Consider the following 20,346-nt stretch of genomic DNA (forward strand, 5'->3'; position numbering starts at 1 on the left):
GCAGTGTTTCCAAACATGAGCTTCTCCCTCCCCAGGATCCTGCACAGAAGAGCAGATCAACCCGCTCTGCCATACACTAGCCAGGCGCAGAGGATCCCACAGAAAGAGGAAGAAATGCAATGGTCCACTCGACTGCACCACATCCCTTCTCTGACAGCCACCCAGCAGCACAGCTTCAAAGCGTTCGGGTCCTGCCAGCACAACCGGTGTGCAGGGAAAAGAGGCGAGTGCGGGACACATGCGGCGGCCCCTCCGTGTCACGCAGGGCAGAGGTGGGCTGGGGGTGCCACCGTGTGGGGGAAGCCCGCATTGCTCGCTCTGGTCTATTCGCAGACGGACTTCTCTGACTGTGGCCGTGGAAAGGCGGTCAGCTGCCGTCCAAGACTGACTGGATGATTCTGTAGCAGTTTCTGTTTTGTTTTGTTTTGTTTTTTGCAGTTGAATCCAAAGGTAATCTTTACCATTTTGCTCAGAAGGAAAACATGTCAAAGAAAAAATAAGCAAGCTCTAGAGGAGGAGTGGGGGAGATGCACAAGCTCCATGGGAAGGAGTGAAGCACGCATCAAGCATCCCACACTGCATTCCTCAACACAACACCTTTCTTCTTCAGCAGGAAAACAGCACTCAGTCTTGGCCTACTAACAACCCTATGCATGCAGCCAAGAATCAGACAAGAACAAGCGAAACGGATTGAAGGTGAGCTGGTACAGCTGTGCTGAATGGGGCCACTTTGTTACTGCCAAGTAAAAAATCTGCCTTCGTCATAGTTTTAATAAAAACTCTGATACTTATTTATATTACCCTGATATCACAAACAAGATGGCCAGTAATTTTACTTGTGATGAAAAGATGGTTATGAAACCAAAGCAAGGACATTCAATCAGGGCTGGAGAAGTCATAACAACTGGTCAGGTTGAATATCAGGAAAAACTTAGTCTCCAAAAGAGTGGTCCAGCACTGGAAACATGTAGTTGTAGTACTCAGGGATGTGGTTTAGTGGGCAGTACTGGTGGAAGGTGCCTAGTTGGACTAAATGATCTCAGAGGGCTTTTCCAACCTTAATAATTCTATGATTCTCTGATTCTAATAAAGCTAAGGTCCATCGAAGTCACCTTCAGTAGACCACAGGTACATTAATTCATTTCCAGATAAACTTCTCTTTGATAGGGAAATGTGGTGTTAGGATTAAAGAATAAATAAATAACCACATTTTGTCTAAACGCATTTTAATTCACTTATTTCTTAAAGTCAGAGTTCAGTCTTTGCGAAGTACAAAGTCATAATGTGATTTTCAGTACAGTACCACTTTATCTGTACGCAACAGATGTTAGACTCCCAGTCTTAAGGCTCTGTTATTTCATGCATACTGGGTATGAAAGGATTACGCATCCTCGTAAGGAAGTGGAACCATTATGTGTTCCCATCCTGTAGGCACACGGGAGTAGGAGGTATAAAATATATTTAGCGGCAGTCCAAAGCAGGTGATGCAGAGTTCTTTCTGGAAGGTACTTGAAGAGCAGATTTTTCTTTGCGCTTGGCTTTGGGATGGTATTTTTCAGTCCGTGAGCACTGCTCTCAGAGCCACCTGCCAACAGCTACGCCAACGGCGCTCTCCGGACCTCCGCTCCGCCAGGTGGCGCTATGCGGGAAGGTGGCGCTATGCGGGAAGGTGGCGCTACGCCGCCACTTCCGTCCATTTCCGCCTCGCACCGGAAGCGGCGCCGCTCCCCGCCGCTTCCTGTGTGCCGTGCCCGCCGTGGCACCGGGCACTCGGAGGCAGCCGAGCGACCCCGGGACAGGCTTCGGTACCCCACGGCTGTTACTGCCAGCGCGCAAACACCACGGCGGCACAACAGGGGTGAAATGGGCGCTTATATCCGCGAGGACAGTAGCAGAACACCTAAGCAGGGCGCGGCTTTGTCCAAGGTGCTGCCATGCCCATGCACATCCTGACGCCCTGCATCTCCGGCCCTGAGTGACAGCGACGCGACGGACACCGGGCAGCCGCTGCCCGCTGCACTCCCTCCGGCGCTTCGGCACCGCGCGGCTGGAAGATGCCCGTCCTGGACGAGGACTGGAGCGCAAGAACAAAATCTCAATGAAGCTGCGACTTTTTGTTGCTGTTGTTTGGTGTTTGCTTGCATTACTGAAGGCTGTGGTCTTCGTGTCTGGGAGATAGCCCCTAAGGGCTACCGAGCCTGGGCAGGGTAGGGGTGTGCAAGCTAGAAAATGAAGGGGAAAATGAGGTCTGTGCTCAAAAAGCATACCTGTACACACCATGAATTAGAAATTCTTATTCTCTTCAACTTTGAAGCCAAGCACATAATTCGTGAAGAAAAAAATATCTGTGCTTACCTCTGAGTGATTTGGAAGCCCTCCTTCCAGTCCAGCATGCACGCAGTACGTGCGATGCTATCAACTTGGCTGTTTCAGAGGCACATTAAATGGAAATGTTCTGAGTGATCTAGCGAGACAAAGAAAATATTTCACCTCTTAGGGAAGAAAGAGCTTAAGAAGGCAAAAGGCATCCTGTTCACAAACATGCCTACGTGGAGTTTGTCAAACAAAAGCACCCACGTTTCAGTAATGGGTTAGGACCACGGTGTGTAACTGCTCTGATTTCCTATGAAAGTGAACATCCCTGTAGTTTCAAGTTGAAATAAATTGGTGTTGGACTCTCGAGCTGCGACAATCACTTCAACTTCTGCAGCCAATACCAAACTACATGCATTGGGAGTACTGCAGAGTACTTATATTTACCCGAAATTCTGGAAGTTAAACCAGAAATCATGAAAGAAAGTCACAGAACAGGTGATCAGGACTGTTCTCTATCAAGGCACTCCTGGGCAGGTACATTCCTGAGCACTCCAGGCAGCAGTATATCACAGCTCTCACACAGCTATAAGAAAAATAAAACCTTCCTTTGTGCTTCATCCAAGTTTGGAGCAAGCTAAAGCATAACTAAATGATTGCTATTGCTGTTGGAGTAGGGGAACCATTTCTTATGAATACAGACATAGGAAACGTCAACATTGCTTTGCACGGTGGCCACTAAGACGCAAGGTTTGTCTGGGTTTATAAACCTTCCAATGTGGGGCTATCATTCAGATGTATGGCAGGCAGCAGCTCCTTTCTAATAAAAATGGCTCATTACAGAGCAGCAGGCCTTTATCCTGTCAGATGTAAAATAACAAAATTCTGCTCAAAAATTAATCCACTTGTTATCCTGCAAAGTGAGTAACTGCTGCATGGCGCAGGTAGTTTTGCAGGACTTTGCTTGAAGGAAAGATGTTTACAGTGCTCTTCTCCTCGCTGCCACAGGGCTGTGCCATTGCAGTGTCTGAATCCCGGCTCTAAGACCTGCTTTGGCCACCGAGAGGCGTCTGACCACTGGGACAGAGGCTTTCCGTGCTCTGGGGATGGGATTTGCGGCGACCCCGAACATCGGTGAGACGTAGCTTGGATGTTTAAGGTTCCTTCTCAGCCCCTGGACTCCAACAATGTACTGCAGAGCTTTCTGGGGTAGGATCCAACCCCAGAGCTGGGTCCCAAAGAGCATGGGGCTCCCTCTGCACAACAGGGACACAGCCAGGAGCATCCATATGGGATAAGTTTATTGTGGCAGCTGTAGCAAAATGAAGGAAGCTGTGACCTACGCAGGCTTCCCATTTTTTCCCCTCATGAAAGAACACGTTAGTGAGTTGTTGTGCAACCTTTTGCCCACACTGAGCAAAGAGGCGTTGCTTTGAGCTGCATATACATAGCTCACTCCAAAAGTAATGCTTTGTATATATTTGCATGGAAACTCCAACTGATAAAGAGCACAAACACAAATATTTGATAGATCAAATTACCAGTTAGAAAGCATTATTTTTCTACATAGTCACCACCATTAGCTATGTTTTCTCACCAGCAGCAAACAAGAAAACGCACACCACACTTGTCAAAATGTGCACCAGTGAAGGTGTCCCACTGTCACAACGCTGCAGTGCACCACCCACCTCCTCACTGTGCTCACATACACTGTTTGGTTTCCATAAGTGTTCACTGGGTGTTGAACAACAACAGGTACAATTTTTTTCTACATGAAAAGATTCAGCTCCACATCTTTAGTCACATGCCCTTCCATATCAGGCACCATTTGGTCAGACTGCCCCTGCGCTGCCATCTGTCACACAGCAACAAAACGTAACAGAATAGCAGTGGGAAGGTTCAGTTTCTTCTACTATCCCACAAACATCTGCTTCTAACATCCTGGGCCATCATAAACGTGGCATTATTTTCAGAGTAGTCCTCACAGTATATAATATAGCTAGTGTATACAACAAACAATATTTATTTTAACATTTTAAAATTAAGGCATTTTAAAAAAGTGAGCAATAAAACCATAAAACTAGAGAATATATGGCCTTGATTTTGTGAAAGTGATGCATCAGGCAGGTACAGTGGCAGTGGCTGCAATTTTTAGTGAGTTCTCAAGGTGTTAATCAGAGACCTTTGATGAAGTTTTACTCCTCCCTTGCATGGAAGTACACTCTTCTCGACAATATTTTTTCACAAATGCACACATGGCCAAAAAGCACTGACACAAACAAGGCATGGCTACAAAGTGAGGGCTACTTCTCCCTGTAATCACTGAATTGTAGAGGGTGGAAGGGACCTCTAGAGATCACCTAGAGGGCTTACTCTAGAAGAGTAAGAGTGCTTCCTTAAAGTCTGGTCAAAAGACTTGATCAGATTTTTTTAGTTGAATGCCTGGTTGCAACTCAATACATCCCATTTGAAAACTCACTTGTAAGGAATTTACGTCAACTGAAAACAATGTCAAACAAACAAACTCTTGAAACCTATACTCAAATTTCTTTTCCAAAAAGAGAAAGCAAAGCTGCATATTTTTCACCATTCACAGGGCTGGCTTTAGCTAACGCAACAAAACACACACAATTATTTGCCATAACATGAGTCAGCCCTACACTGCACCCTCCCCTTGTCCCGGTGTCAGCCCAGGCAGAGCCCATTTCACACTGACAGTTGGCAGGACAAGGCTGGGTCAGCGGAATGGAAATCAGCTCATGGCATTTGAGGTCAGGGATGCTTTAAAAGCCTTATCAACAGTCCTACCCCTAAGGCACACAGGACAGCGCACAATGGCTGTAGCTATAAGGCACCACACAAGGGGACAGCAAGAAAGCAGCTCAGGAAGTGGAAATTCTCAGAAGCTGTGCTGAAAGCAGAACAGATCAGGAATCTTTTGTCACCAAAAAGCACTGACTGGGTCAGCACTGCTCTTATGCTGACAAACAGTAGCAATACATCATAGCTGGAGAGAGCTTCTCAAAACCGCCCACAGTTAAGTCTGTCATGTGTATCTTTCCTTTTTTTTCTTTTAAAGATTCAGACTGAATTTTTACCCCATGCTCTGCTGGAGAGCAGAAAAAGCTTGCAGATGCCTTACTGCCTTTTTTTTTCCCAGCGTGGCTCCTATGCAACATCATCTCCAGGATGCTGAAGGGACAGCTTGCTCTCCTTGTCTCGGTTCTGATCTCGGTCTTCTTTCACCTGCAAAAACACGGGGCTGAGCCTTTGGTGGGCCATAAGCCCCCATGGCACTCAGATCTCTTTGTGAGGTGGGACAGGGCTGCCCCAAAGCCCTGCGACTCAGCTGCAGGGCAGGGAATGGGTACCAGCTCCCAGAGCCCACTAGTATCTCCAAAACATAGAGGCAGGATCTGAGGCATGGCACTAAACACTGAAGGGTACAACACGAGGGCATGCAGACGTAATGCTGATGCTGTGGGGCCCCATGGTTTCCCTCACTCACAGAGCTGTGTCTTGGAAGAGGTGTGGTATAGAAGCACGTTTGTGCCCAAATTGACACACACATTTTGCATGAGAGCTCCCCACATCATGCTTGTGGGAGCAATTACACAATGGCCAGAGCAGGCTCATGGTGCCCCTCCAGAGTAGTGACAAAGGCCATGTCACCCTGCAGGAAGGCAGGTGAGTGCTTTCTGCTGAGCAATGCATATTCCTCATTAAATACTGAGAACTTCTGAAAGCAATAGCAGGGGAAGAAGACACCGAGACAGGCAGTGAGTTACACGGATACTTGTGGTCTGTGTGCTGTGCATGGCATCCATCTTCTTCTTGTGATCTGGAAATGAAGGAGAGAGATTCAGCTGCTGGGTTCCCAGCACCGTGCTTCATGGGGCATGGGAAGAAAATGGGGCTGCACGGAGCAATGGGTGTGAGAGGCTTTCACTCAGCAGAACATCTCTGTTTTTCAGACCACAAGACCTCTGCTTCAGATGGAGAACAAGAAGGCAGCACAGAGATGAACACCCAACTTGCTTGCAAGCCCCGCAGCTTTAACCTGCCACCTGCTGGCTTTATGCTTTGCCATATTCCCTCTGTTCTGGGCTGTGAAATGCTCTCCATATCCTGGCAAAGTGTGGAGAAAGGATTCCCCTTTCCTTAGGAGCTGCTGCCAGGGTGTGAGAGCAAAACCCAGTATTTTAGTGATCAAGCAGCTATTTAGGATGAGAACCCACTGGATACTTACACCAGAAGGAGAACAGCAGCAGCAAGAGAGCTACGAGTACAGCAAGGATGCAGCTGGCAATCACATCAACAGGCTTTGAGCAGCCACGCTCTGCCAGGGAGACAGTAAGAAGTGTCAATAGTTGCTCTTGCATCCCCCTTAACCATCTCCAGATCTGTAATGTCACACAGATGAAGATGGAGAGGAACACCCTTGGATTTCACACATTTGAGCTCCAGGGGCAAACGTTGGCCTGCTGTTCCCTCCCTGCTCAGCACATAGCTTGCCATGGCTGCACCAAGTGCAGATCCCCTTCCTGAAGCACCAGCCTACAAAGACACCCAGGAAGTCGCTCTACCCAACCCCACAAACACCTCAGCCCTCCCCACCAGGAAGGGCACATACAGTACAAACCCAGATAGCCCTTACTGTGAAGCTGATGGAAGTTGTGGAGCAAGAAGCAGGAGAATGACAAGTTGACTGCCACTGTCATGGCTTTAGTGCACAGGTTGGCATGGTCACCTGGAAAGAGGAGAATTTCTGATGCATGGGAAGGCAATGGGTGAGGAGGAGTTGGTACAGGGAGGAGATGGGCATCAGTAGGGAGCAGGGCATGGCTGTGCCCCACAGCAGGATTCATCTCTCTTGCAGTGATAACCTCAGAGGTTGCTCCAGGGCTCCTATAGGACTTTGAACACCAAGGGTTTGGGTCCCCACCAGCAACTCACAGATCTGAGTTGGGCAGCAGGCGAGTGCTCCTGGTTTGCACTGCGAGATCACCGCCATCAGCACCATGGTCATAACTGCAGCAAGAAAGCAGAGCCCGTGCAGGATGAAGGCAGCAGAAGGACCTATGGGAAAAAGAATTAAACAAGGAGTTGGGATGGAAAGCTTCTCCTGGCTCAGGCAGGGACTACAAAGCAGCAAACCCTAACATTGATTTCTACCGATCAGCTACAAGGACATCAGGCAAGGAGGCACTGGTTCAGTGAATCTTACCTTCTTCCTGCATCCAGATGACAGAGGTAACAAACAGGAGGAGACACGAGATGCTCAGCAGCCCTGTGATGGATGGAGTTAGCCATGCCTGTACTTCTTTTCCTGAGGAAAAAAAGGCAAACAGACTCAATTTGGAGCTCAGGACCTCACCAATGACGTGCAGCCTGTGAAGGGAAATGAATGCAAGCACAGATTTTCTTTGTAAAGAGCCAAATCCCGAAGGTTTTTAACTTCCAATGACAAAACCTGCTGGACTTCAAAGGGTTTTGGTGAGCTTACAAGGACTTTGTTTGATTTCAGGAGAGACAATGAGATTCCAGCAAGGTCTGGGGTTTGATCTGAACAAGACACCAATTTCATCTGGTTTGGTACCTCAATATGCTTCTGCTCAGGTTTTCACCTCTTATAGTAACCTGACAAGCACTGGATTTCTTCTGGAGATCCAGTTCACAAAGAACCTAGATGGCATAAGCTCTCACCACAAGCATCACACGTGTAGAGCTCCTCAGGAAAGACTACTCCAAAAACAGGACCTAATTCATGACTCCATTGTTAATACTGGGAGACAAATTAGCCTAGGGCAATCTTTCCAAGTACTGTAGGGCTTCACCTCTGTTCCTCAGAGGGTCTCCCTTATGCTGAGGATTGTTTTTGTTGGGTAAAAGATACAAGAACACTACAAAGATTGTGGGAAGTCTTTCTTTTGGCTAGGTCTTATGGTTTGCTTTCTGCTAACCAAAATATTGCTTGTAATTGAAGCACCCACATGAGCCTGTAGGCTTGGGTATGGATGCATCACAGGGTCCTGACCCAAACATCAGTGAGCTTGGTCATCAAACCAGTGCCACCCAGTATGGGGTCAGCTTTCAGCACCCTCACACAGGAAGCTCTGTGTCTTGCCCACCTTATTGCAAGCCAGGGATGCTCAAGAAACGGGAAAGACTAGTATGCTTCATACCATGATACGCATTGTATACATACTGTGAGTAGCCCAATTTCTCCCAAAGCCATGTGAGGTTAATGGCTGCTAGGATGCTTTATTTCCCATGCAATATACAGATGCATAAGTGCATGAACTCCACGAACACTGAGCAAGGTTCCTCCAACTATAAAGTGAGTTAGTAGAGTAGTTAATTACTGGAAACCTCCGTCCTCTCCATGTCACAGAGAGAGGGCACAGTTTGGGGATTTGTGTGGGCACTCACCAAGTCTGTGCTTCCCTGGCTGCAGGAGCCAGATAACAAAGCTGACGGCAGCAAAGACAGCGAGCACCAGTGAAGCCACAGTTATCTTCAATGCAGCACGGAAAGGAGGCAAGAGACCTGCAAAATGAGGCATGGGGAGCGAACACTGAGGACAATTCTGAGCCACGTGGCACAGCACTGGCCCCTCTGCTGGCTGATGCTCACCTGCTACTGTCAGGTTGAAGGTTGCCTCTTCCCAGCTTACAGCATTGCTGACATTGCAGGAGTAGGAGCCACAGTCAGACTTCTCTCCCTTTCTTATCCACAAGATGGTGGGGTCATGAAGGAGCTGATGATGATTTCTGGGGAGAAGGGGATGTCCATCTTTCTTCCAGGAGACAGCAGCTGTGGTTCCATTGGGCAGCAGGCAGGTCAGCTTGATGAGAAAACCATCCAGGTCTGAGCTGTTCAGTAGCTTAGGCTGGGGCACAGGCTCTGGAAAAGAGAAAGTGACATGGCAGCACTCCCTTGGAATGCCCCTGTAAGAGGTATTTCTGACAACTGGTAACAATTGGGCTTCCACAGAGGGCTGCCTATTGGGCAGGCAGTCTCAATCCCCTTAGAGAGGGGAGGCCCTCTTGCCATTACTGAGACTGTCAATCAATTAGTAGAAAGTGTTCAAAAGGCTGCTTGTCTCCAAATGATGCATGACAGAAAGCATCAGCCACACCACAAATCATCCATAATAATGCCTGTTGATCCCAAGAGAATGACTCCTTTAATTAGGGGGATTCCAGAGTCATTGAAACCTGTAGGTATACAACTGCAAGGAAAAATACAGTTTATGTCTCAAGAAGAGAGAATCCAGGCAGCGTTAGGAGGACCTGTAACCCCTAACCATTAACAGCTGGAGTACAAAGTGTGGATGGGGGGGGGGGGTTGCCCAATACTTAATTAACCACAGGCAAAAACATGGACCCTGACTGAATGCAGACAGGCAGACAGTTGATCTTAATGGTTTACATGACATTCATCATAAAATGGGTTATGAGCTAGGAAAACACATCAATTATAAATGGGGGTGGTATAATTATTTGGGAATGGATGAAGGGTTTCCTTATTTTTGATCCTCCAAAAAAAGCACCCTGTTTTCCAAAGCTGGAGGCATGCATTGTGCCTGAAAACCCCATGATAGGGCTTGAAGCTGTAAGTGGTGCAGAAATTAAAGTGATACTGGTAAAGGTTGAAACTGTTATGTGGCATGACATCCTTTTGGACCTCTGAACACCACATACTTCCAAGCTAAATAAACCTGTCTTTCCTATCACTCACCTTCCCCATCACTCTAATTTGTAATTAATCATCAGCCTTTTCCCATCACTTTAATTTATAATAAATCAGTCAGACAACATTTGTCCTGGCTTGTGTCTCAATCTCAGCCTGGGTATATCAAAGAATCTCGCCTCTGCTCTGATAATCCCTCCCCAAAGTCAACTGTGGTTGAGATGGAAGAACTGTGAGCCTCATGGGGAGAGCAACACCTTCCTGTTTTGCAGCTCTGCCTTGGATCAGCTTAGAAGGGCAAGAGATACTGCAGGAGCAAGGCAACACCCACAAAATTCAACAGCTGCTGCCATCAAACCACTGTGCCATCCTAAGGATGGGTAGCACTGACTCTTAGAGAGCAGGCATGGCACCCTTGGGTCAGGGAGAGCAGCCTGAAGGAGGTACTAGGTGGGGTTATCAGGGACATGATGACAAGGACCTTCTGGACACTTTCATCCAAGAGAAAAGGGCTGCTCACACATAGCAGTGGTGTGGGGAAAGGATGGGGCATAAGAAAGACCATCAAATTTAGCCAAAAAGCAGCTTGGTCTAGTGGAAGTGGAAGGGCAGGTGTTGCAGCCTCAAAATATCATCTACAACTCTCCAGCCATCCTTTTACTGTCTCCCGTCCATGTCCTTCAAGGCAGTGATGAAAGCAGAAAGTCCTCCAGTCCGGTGAGGAGGATGCATACCTGTGGTTCTATCTGCCACACTGCAGGCAAATCTTTGTCATAGCGAAACGTCCTTTCAACCTATTTCGACTCACCTATCACTTCGAGGATGGTTGTCCTAGCTTTGTCCTCCATCAGGTCAACTGTTGCTTTATAGACACCGCTGTCCGCCTTCCGCAGCTGCTGCAGGAGAAGGGAGCCATTCGTTTGGTAGAAAACCACTCTGCCTTCATAAGCGGAGTAAACGACCGGATCCTGCAAGTTGGCATAGTGCTGCAAGATGAATTTGGGCGTGGTGCCCTCTATGTATTCCCACTCAGTGATGTTCACGTTGCTGATGGCTGGTGCATGCATCAGGACAGAAGAGCCTTCTGCTGCAAGTTTTCTTTCTGTGATTTCCACGCCAAGAGAGGACCTCAGCGAAAGCAGCAGCAGGTCTGGAAACCAGATTGATGCACGGTGGGTTAGTTTAAAATAAAGGACAAAACACAACTTGATTCTATCATAGACCTTTTGATTCCTCAGCCCGTTATGCCACACATCTGATTTACTTTCTCCCTTTTTCTTTGTAAGATAAAAACATGTAATGGCCTATGGAAGTGATATAAGTGTTTCTTAGAAAGCCCAGACAGTTCTTTGCCTTTGGAATGGGAACGACAGGACTCTAGACTCCTTGGGTGTAATGCAACAGAAAGCACAACAGCAAGATCCCAGGCTGCACTGAGCAAGGATTTGATCAAACGCAACAGCCATAAGCACAGAAATAAAGAAGCTGCTTACCTTCGGAAGGTCTCAGGTAGGCAGTAGACCTCCAGCAAAACATCCTTGCCTCCACTGCCAACCCTTAAATGAGGTCTGAGATGGGGTGGATCCTGGCTGCACTCCTTCTGATCACTCAGTACATTGCATGCACCTGAGCTCCCCTGCGTTGGCCCTGCCTTCCCACCAGGTGCTCAATCACTGCTTCAAGCCATGACTTCTGCTACACTGGGTATTACTGCTCAGTGGGACCATGCTCAGCACAGCTTCACCCCCAGAAATCATGCTGTCCCAGCAACAGGACCCTGTGGGTTCCTAGGCAAGGCAATGCTGCAGCACCTGCAAGGATGCTCATTCTCTGACCAAGACAGAGGTGCAAGGAAGCATGGAAATGCTTCAGGACCTGCAAGTATATCATAGAGCCATAGAATGGCCTGGGTTGAAAAGAACCTCAAAGATCGTCTAGTTTCAATCCCCCTGCCAAGAGCAGGGTTGCCAATCACTAGACCAGGCTGCCCAGAGCCACATCCAGCCTTGCCTTGAATACCTCCAGGGATGAGGCATCCACAAGCTCTCTAGACAACCTGTTTCATTGCAATGTATGCACAGCTGACTTCACCTCTCATACTCACAGTGCACGATGGACATGGCCAAGACCTGTGGGTGCCTTCAGGCCTTCACTAGGTTTGAGCTCCTCCTGCTGTGATGTGCTCCTGGTGGGGTTCTCTAGGAATGGTGTCCCCACCTGCAAATGACACCATACAAAGCATCGTCAGCACCTCTCCTGCTAGCACCTGTCATTGAGACCAGCACAGGATATGCAGTGCTTTTGTTTCCTGCATCCCTTCCTATGCACTGCAGATTTTCAGTGCTGTAGCTTCACCTTGTCCCTTCAGTATCCATTTATAGAGCTGCTGGCCACTATGGTCATGTTCTGTGCATTTACTGAAGCATATTTCCTCAGTGTAAACACATTCCCTCATGTCCTTGAGATGACTGAGCTCTCAAGTGGTTGCAAGCACTGCATCTGCCTTATCCACCACTGTAATGACTTGTAAAACCTCAATCCCACCTCCTTCCCAGCCAGTTCTCTCCAAAGCAAATGCTCCTTGCCTGTTTGAGCTCTGTTTCATTTTTCATTATTTTTTTAGCTTTTCCTCTCTGGACTTTCTGTATTTTTAGGATACTTTCTTTCTTTCTAGAAACTCCAGTATGCAAAGTGCTGATCTGTTTGCATGAGAGATCTCAAGCAAAAACTGCCTGTGCTCAGTGTGTTTTGCAATGAGGTGCAACCATGCTCAAAGCTGCCTTGCAGAGCCCAGACACAAACATTGGCATCTGGACAACAGGGTCTGCATTTACTGCTGGGATTTGCAAAGCTCTAGAACAAAGGTGATGGTGGAGGAACTCATATTTTTGGTGAAGGGATTTCACCATCCTGAAATTAAAGACTCAGTTGGGACCCAAAGAAGTCAAGATGGTCTGTATTTGGGACATGTTTAGAGACTTGGCTAGGGGCATGGTCTGGTTTAGAAACAATGTGAGCCTGGTGGGAAAGGAAGCTCTGTTGCAGCGATGAGGCCCTGTGCTGAAAGCTGAGCCCACTTCAGGGACACATTACCTCCTGGCAACATCCAGTTGGCTTCCATGGGCCCCAGTGTACTTCAGAGAAGCATCTGAAGGGAGAAAAAAGTCATTTCAGTTACAGAACTGCCCCTGGAGCGTGTTATGGAGCTACTCTGAGCCCATGCTCAGCCCAGCATCCTAACCCTGAAAGTAGCCAAAACCTGAGGGGAGAAGGATACAGCCAGGGCACATATTGTTCAAGCCTGTGATAGAGACCTCCAGTCCTGGCTGTCCCCACCACCCAAGGTGGGTGATTCCCTGGCTTCTGCTCTGATCAAAGGACTTCAGGAAATGTGCTTTTAGAGGAAATCACCTGAACGTCTGTGCACTGCATTACCTGAGGCAGAGCAGATGCTGCAGGCCACAGAGGTGGCAGAGCTTGTATCTGAATGCATACACTCAGGGCTGCTGGCAGAGCTTCATGGGCTCCAAGAAAGCCCTGTGTGAACTCTGAAGTGGAGAAGAAGTGTGAAATGAGGTCTTCTTTCCCTCTGCAAAATGTCTGTGATCTTGGAGGACAGCATGGGGCAAAAGGCTGTGGGGGTGCTGATGCAAAAATCAGCCACTTTCCTCATGATTTCTCTGGCATTTTCTTGCTGTCTGAGATATGGGCAAGAAACAATTGAAGCTTTTAAAAGGGAAACAAGAAAAATGTTCTTTACTGGTATATGCAGCTATTTTAAGGATGTAGGAGCAAGGGTTGTGGAGGAGGAAGGCACCGTTTAGAGATGAAGAATTTCCATTTTCCAAGCAAATCCCAGCTGGCATACTCTATTTCCCAGTCAGCGCAACTGGGTCCTAGAATTCCTCCCAGATCTCCCCACGCACACAGGAAGGGACTGAGGTTCCCTCAGTAAAGAATAAAGCAAGTTTGCAAGAAAGGCTCCTCTGGAGGAAGGATGGTGGTTTGGAGGGGCTTTCTTCTGTGACTCAGGAGAAAGAACAGAAATCTCCAGCTCAGGAAGGCTGCAAAAATCTGCAGCTCTCAGAAAAGAAGTGGAGTGTTCCAGTCAGTGTCATCCAGGGGCCCAGGCAGTATCGCTTCACTGCCAGGCAAGTTTGCAAGCAGGCAAGCAGTGCGCTTCCTTTGCAAATTGCTGCTGCCCCTTTAAAAAATTAATCCCTCCTCCATCTTCTCAGGTTGTGATATAGAGAAATGCGGCCCCCATAAGGGCCCTTGGGAGAAGGAATTCATGTCTACATCAGACAGTTTGTCATGACCAGGCTGTTGCTCCTGAGGAAGTCTGTATCAGGAACCAAAAACCGCCTCCTCCCACGGATGTTTGCTGTAGCGTGGGATTGGCAGCAAATGCTAAAACTTTCCACAGAGGCAGTTGTTAGAAGTTTTAGCTGAAAGAAGGAGGGGGAGGACAGGCCCACAAAAACAGTTAACAGTTTGTTAAAAGGCAGTGAGGTCTGCTGCTAGGAGCCAGGAGCCAAGATATGGGATGCTGCCAAGAGAGTTCAGTGACTTGTCAAGAGCATGGACCACTGTCTGCTGCTGCTCTTCTGCGTGGGCAAGAATGAGAAGAATATAAAGCCCTGGGAGTGCAAGTGGGAAACACTTGTGCACAAGTTATCTTCTCCATTTTGCCAGCTGGAGCAGTAGTCCACACAGATTTACTGAGGGGAAATCCTGCTTGACCATCATGGTAGCTTCCTGTGATGTCATGACTGGCTGGGTAAGTGAGGGGATATCAGTGATTGTTGTCCACCCTGACTTCAACAAAGCTTTTGACCCTGTCCCCCATAACATCCTCGTAGGTAAGCAGAGGAAGTGTGGGACAGATGGGAGGACAGGAAGGTGGACTGAGAACTGGCTGAAGAGCACAGCTCAGTGTTGTGATCAGCAGCGCAGAGTCTATCTGGAGACCTCTAACTAGTAGCACGCCCCAGGGGTTGGTACTGGGTCTGGTCTTGCTTGACATCTTCATCAACAAACTGTATGAAGGGGTAGAGTATATCCTCACAAAGCCAGGAGGAGTGGCTGACACACTTGAACCCGGACAGCCTGAGAGCTGGGTAGAGAGGAACCTGATGAGGTTCAGTGAGGTCAAGTATAGAGACCTACACCTGGAGAGGAATAACTGAGTAGATCGTACCAGTTATGGGCTGACCTGCTGGAAAGGAGCTCTGCAGAGAAGGACCTGGGTGTCCTGGTGTCTGACAGCATGGCCACGAGCCAGCAGCACGCCACTGTGTCCAAGAAGCCCAATTATATCCTGCTGTGCATGACAGTGAGCGTGGTCACATAGGGTGAATAACCCAAAAAAATAGTATTCACAGGAAATAACAAGGTGGATGGTATATTTTGCTTAGCTTATCTGGATGGTAAACAGACAACTGGTAAATAAAGAGAGGCTCACCTTTTGCAGATGGTTGAGGCTCACCAATAACTCCACAGGAGAGGGATCTCCAACAAGAGAGCCTTCCCCAGCGGTGGTCAGCCCTTAAATGGGGTCTGGGAGAGGTGCAGCCAGACTCCATCCCTTCTGGTCACACAGTGCATTGCCTTCACCTGTGCTCCTGCAGCTGACTCAGTGCTCACCTCAGGTGATCCATCAATGGTTCAGGCCGTGATTCAACAGTTACCATGCAGGCCAGCAGGATGAGGGCAGTGGTCTTCCCACTCTACTCTGCCCAGGTGAGGCTGCATCTGGAGCACTGTGTTCAGTTCTGGGCTCCTCAGTTCAAGAAAGAAAAGGAACTTCTAGAGGGCCACAAAGATGACGAGAGGCCTGGTGCATCTCTTTTATGAGTAAAGGCTGAGAGATCTGGGGCTGTTCAGCATGGAGAAAACTGAGAGGGGATCTTTTTGAAGCTTAGAAATGTCTAAAGGGTAGTGCTGTGGTTTAGCCCAGCAACAGCTCGGCACCACCCATCATTCATCCACCCCACCTCATCCCAGAGGGATGGGGGAGATAATAATAATTAAAAAAAAAAGTAGAAAGTGTGGGTTGAGATAAAAATTATGTATTAAGAAAGAAAAGGAAGAGAAAAAACTGTAATGATATATGTGCATGCAAAACAAGTGATACACAAGGCAATTGAACTCCACTTGCCAGGCAATGCCCATCAGTTCCCCAGCAGCAGCTGCTCAGCCAATTCCTCGCTATGTTTCAGTTTTTCTTCATGATGTCATGTATTATGGAATACTTCTGTGGTCATTTGAGGCCAGCTGTCCTGGTTCCATCCCCTCCCAAATTCCAACAGCCATTTGAGCGAAGGGAGAGCAAGACCCACAGAATCCTCTCTGACCTATTAATGAATTATTCCAAATCTCAAGCTGCACTTATGCAGCAGCAGGGCCATGCCTCGACCACAACGTTAGAGAAGGCCTGCTGACCACAAAAGGTCTCTGACTTATTTACAGCAGCTGTCAGAAGCCTTTCTTGGGGGCATTGGTGGGGGGAAGCACATAGGAGGGAGAAGAGTGGCAGTTCAAGTGTGCATCCAGCACTGGAGCAATGTCCCTAACTACACAGCATCACTGGATCCAAGGGTGGTGATGTCTCTCCATCTTTCTCACTCTTTTCAAGTCGTGCCATATCATCGTGGCTTACCACCAGTAATGAATCTATATATCAATCTAAGTATTGTAGTGGGCTATCAGTAAATATTTAATCCATTCTTTGGTGCCATTTCACCTGAATTTACTCTTAAGGGATCTCAGACCTTGCTATACCCATACCCATTACCTTTGTAGCTCAGAATAGGGTTGTGATGCATGGCACGCTGAAGCACTGTGCACACAGTGCCTCTGAGACTGGCAGATCTTCAGTGCACTCAGAAGCACGTGGTACCAGCGTGTATGATGGGTACAGATACAGATGGAGCTGACTGATATATGTCAGGCAAATATTTCTTCTTGTTTGCAGCCTGCCTGTTTGTATTTAAGGCCTTTGCTGCAGAAACTGTTATCTATGGACTCCCCTGAAAGAACAAATGCAAATCAGCTTCGGAAGGTTAAATACGTTATCAAACAGGAAACCTCACTGTGAGAAATGTTTCGCTCAGCCATTTCCATCTCACTGAACAAAAGAAGTGACAAAAGCAGGGGAAAACATGGAAAATGCTGCTGGCTGGTGGAGTTACACAGCAGGAAAAAACAACATTCATCCTCTGTAAGAGCAGGACAGCTCAGCAAAGCTACTGCAGCCTGCAGCAACTGCTTTTTGAGTTCTTCATTTCATGCTCTAACGGAAGTAACTAAAAAAGGGAAAAAAATGAACCCTCTAAAAAAGTGATTTATGCAGAATTGCAGCCCTAAGCCCAGGGATGAGCACCTCTGTGTGCGAGGGGTTCCTCGCAGCCTCACAGCTAGTGCTGGAGATACGGGTGATGCCAGCAAATGGTGATCGGGTGCTTGGGCGTATTCCCTTTCCTTGCAGGCAGCTGAAGCCACAGGAGCGCTGGGCAAGAGCCAAGTGCATTGTTTTTCTAGCTGTACAATGGCTTTGGAAGGGCTTATTTGGTATTTCTAGGGCTCAAGAATAGGGAAGAGCTGAGCAGGAGGAGCAGAACCTGGTTCCCTGTAGGGGAGAGTGGGAGTGCCATGTGGGAAGCACTACAGGGTCCCCCCATCCCCATGGCTTCAATCCCACGGTTCCATTGCCCTCATTCTGTCCCTGTCCCTTTTGCTCTGCCCCTGTCCCCCTCCCTAGCTCTCCTCCCCTCCCCCACCCCAGCTCGGCCAGCTCAGTCCATGTGGGCACTCACCTCCTCTTGCAGCTTCTCTTGAAAAAAGCTCACATTTTCTGTGCCGTTTTTTCAGTGGGTGGAGCATCCAGAGCCAGTCCCTCTGAGTGATGTAAACCAGTGCGTGTCCAGAAGCACTGGATTCACAACAGAACACTTTCTTTTACCTCGGAAGGCAGCACGCTCCTCGGGTTCCTTGTGTATTGCTTTAAAAAGTGGCTCACTGTGGCCTAATAAGCAACGGAAATATTCTAAATTGGGGAGAAGTGGATGAAAGTGAGTCAAAGATCTCAGTGATGGAGCTGATGGTGAGAAATGGGGAAGCATATATTAATGGATCCTTGAAAAAGCATGAATATGTATGTAAACGTGCTCCATATGTACATCTTAACTGTTTAAACCTGGAACCTGAACTCTGACAGAGTTTGCTTGCCAAGTCACTCAATATGTAACGTGAGGAATAGAGGAATACTACTTTCTAACACCACATTGGAGTTAGAGAGTTTTCTTCCTAGATTTTGGATGACAGCTCCTCCAGAGGATAAGGCATTCTGCCTTGATGGAATTGATTTGGACTTAGCAGTGAAAGTTTTATCACTGTTATGCAGCTATTGCCATGCACAGCTCTGGGTGCGTGGGGATAAACCTCCTATCACACACGGCTTACGCAAAGGATCTCCACTTTACATGTATAACTTCTGTTGTTTATGCACAAGTTTTCCCAGAAGTATGTTAGGTATTCAGTGACCCATTCCAAGCAGGACCTCCTGTTTCTTTGGTACCAACACTCAGCAGAACTTCCAGGGCTTTGCTCACACCCATGCAATCCACACTACTGAACCCCTGCCCTGTAAACCCAGTGCACCAGCATTATCTTCCTGTTAGAGGTCCTGAAAGCTCTGGACCTTCTCCATCCGTCTGTTTGTCAGCATTGCATTGGGCAGGCTGGACTTCTGTCCACCCCATAAGCATGCTGATAAAGTAGATAGGTGGGCCCTGGGTGGTCAGCAGAGGGCTGATAACCAGCAGAACAGCAGGGTTATGGGCAGCAGCACAAAGTCCCAACAGCACTGGGTCGCAGGGGTCAGTGCTGTGGCCAACATTGCCCAGCATCTTCAGCAGTGCCACCTCACTGGGATGAGTGGCACCAAGGGTGATGCTGGCACCCTGGGGTTACTGGGCAGGCTGGAGACACGGGCTGAGGGACCTTGTGGGGCTCAGCATGTGGAAATATAAAGCACTGCCCTGGGGAGGGACAGCCCCACACTGGGGCACTCTGTGCTGGGACAAGCAACTCCTTCCCATAGTCTGATCATTGCATCCCACAGCCTGCTAGATTAAATTTTAAGCTTAATGGTCTTGCAGAGAAACCAAGGACTGCTATCACAACTAAGCAAAGACAAAAAGTCAATAGATAATTTCATGTACCATCAGGTACCAGGGAACAGGAAAGCGGTACAGAGGCGGGCAAATAGACAAATATGGCCTATGCCCCTTGGAGGGGATGCTGCCACCTGTAGCCAGGCAGCGTTCCTCATTGCACTGATTGTTGCAGGGAGAGTGTTTCCCTTACAAAGGGCAGAAAAGTCCCATCACAGGCTCGATTTGTTTGCTTCCCCTTGGGCCAGCCCCAAGGATCCCACCTGCAGAACTGTAAGCGCTCAGCAACTGCTGCTTGGGCTGAACTGAAGGAGAGACTTTACAGAGCTGCAGAAGTGAGTGAATTCTTAACCCTCAACCCTAAAACAGCTGCAATCCAGAAAATGCTCTCTGATACTGTCAAAAAGCTGAATATCATATTGGCATCGTGATGGGATGGGGGCATCTTGCCCAAAAGCCAATTAGTTGCTAGGTCCACACATTGCTTGCTTTGTGCAACGAGGTGCTGCTGAAGGCTGTAACAAGCAGTGTTAAACTGGAAGTGCACAGTGGTTAAATTTGCTGAGCTCTGAAACACAGCTCCTGCTGAAGTCAGTGGAAGAGGAAGCCAATGGGTATGGAAGGTGAAGTGAGAGTTGGATGTGACGTCAGAATTCCAGGCAGGAAAAAACAAAGAAAAGGAGCAGGGAAATGAATTCAACAAGCATCTAGATTGCAAGCCTGGAGCCAAGCCTCCCCCAGGCTGCAGTATGGGGCAGGAAATCTGCACAAGCAACACCCTCATCTTGGCCTACACACCACAACCTAAAACACCTCCCAAACACCCCGTATTTTCCTTCCTGCACAGAACTGCAGCAGCGAACAGGGGAGCTGTTGGCAACAGCCAGCAGCAGGTGCAGTGCTCCTGCAGAGCAATTTGCATTGAAACAAATAGTTTTAAAACACACGAAGGCTGCAGGCATGGATGCTGCTGGATGAGAACAGCAGTCAGGGAGATGCCAGCTCACTTGTAAAGGTCTTCTTGGGGGCACTCAGAGCTGTGGATAAGGGAGAAAAGAGCCTGAACCAAAGCACTGTGAAGTCACCTGCATGTAGAGAGGAGGCAGTAGAGTGTGGCCTCAGGCAGCAGCAGGAAAAAGCTGGGGTGGGCATGGTGGTTACC

The 20,346-nt window shown here is 48.1% G+C and overlaps 2 protein-coding genes across 4 annotated transcripts in view; one reads left to right on the plus strand and one right to left on the minus strand.

Annotated features, from left to right (window-relative positions):
- The first annotated feature begins 1,681 nt into the window (after positions 1-1,681).
- SPRY3 (sprouty RTK signaling antagonist 3) overlaps positions 1,682-20,346 on the plus strand; it is a 69,596-nt gene continuing 50,931 nt past the window's right edge. Inside the window, exon 1 of the mRNA XM_065729610.1 lies at positions 1,682-1,691. The gene's annotated coding sequence lies outside the window, so the exon portion shown is untranslated. The remainder of the gene's footprint in view (positions 1,692-20,346) is intronic.
- Positions 5,325-17,855, minus strand: LOC136044330 (SLAM family member 8-like). Of its 3 annotated transcripts, XM_065729595.1 has the most exons (13): positions 17,826-17,855; positions 16,805-17,039; positions 13,102-13,156; positions 12,113-12,225; positions 10,817-11,158; positions 8,950-9,219; positions 8,746-8,862; positions 7,541-7,642; positions 7,270-7,392; positions 6,971-7,063; positions 6,563-6,652; positions 6,102-6,154; positions 5,325-5,559 (listed from the first exon to the last, which is right to left on the minus strand). In XM_065729595.1, the coding sequence occupies exons 4-13, from the start codon at positions 12,126-12,128 to the stop codon at positions 5,482-5,484; spliced, it is 1,284 nt and encodes a 427-aa protein (XP_065585667.1). In that variant the 5' UTR covers positions 12,129-12,225; positions 13,102-13,156; positions 16,805-17,039; positions 17,826-17,855; the 3' UTR covers positions 5,325-5,481. The 3 variants fall into 3 exon arrangements, with proteins under 3 accessions (XP_065585667.1, XP_065585670.1, XP_065585669.1); XM_065729598.1 differs by lacking the exon at positions 6,102-6,154; XM_065729597.1 differs by lacking the exon at positions 16,805-17,039 and having other exon boundaries at positions 17,826-17,854.

Source organism: Cyrtonyx montezumae, unplaced genomic scaffold (genome assembly GCF_038088225.1).
Source record: "Cyrtonyx montezumae isolate F1298 unplaced genomic scaffold, pur_monq_1.0 scaffold_11, whole genome shotgun sequence".
NCBI lineage: Eukaryota > Metazoa > Chordata > Aves > Galliformes > Odontophoridae > Cyrtonyx > Cyrtonyx montezumae.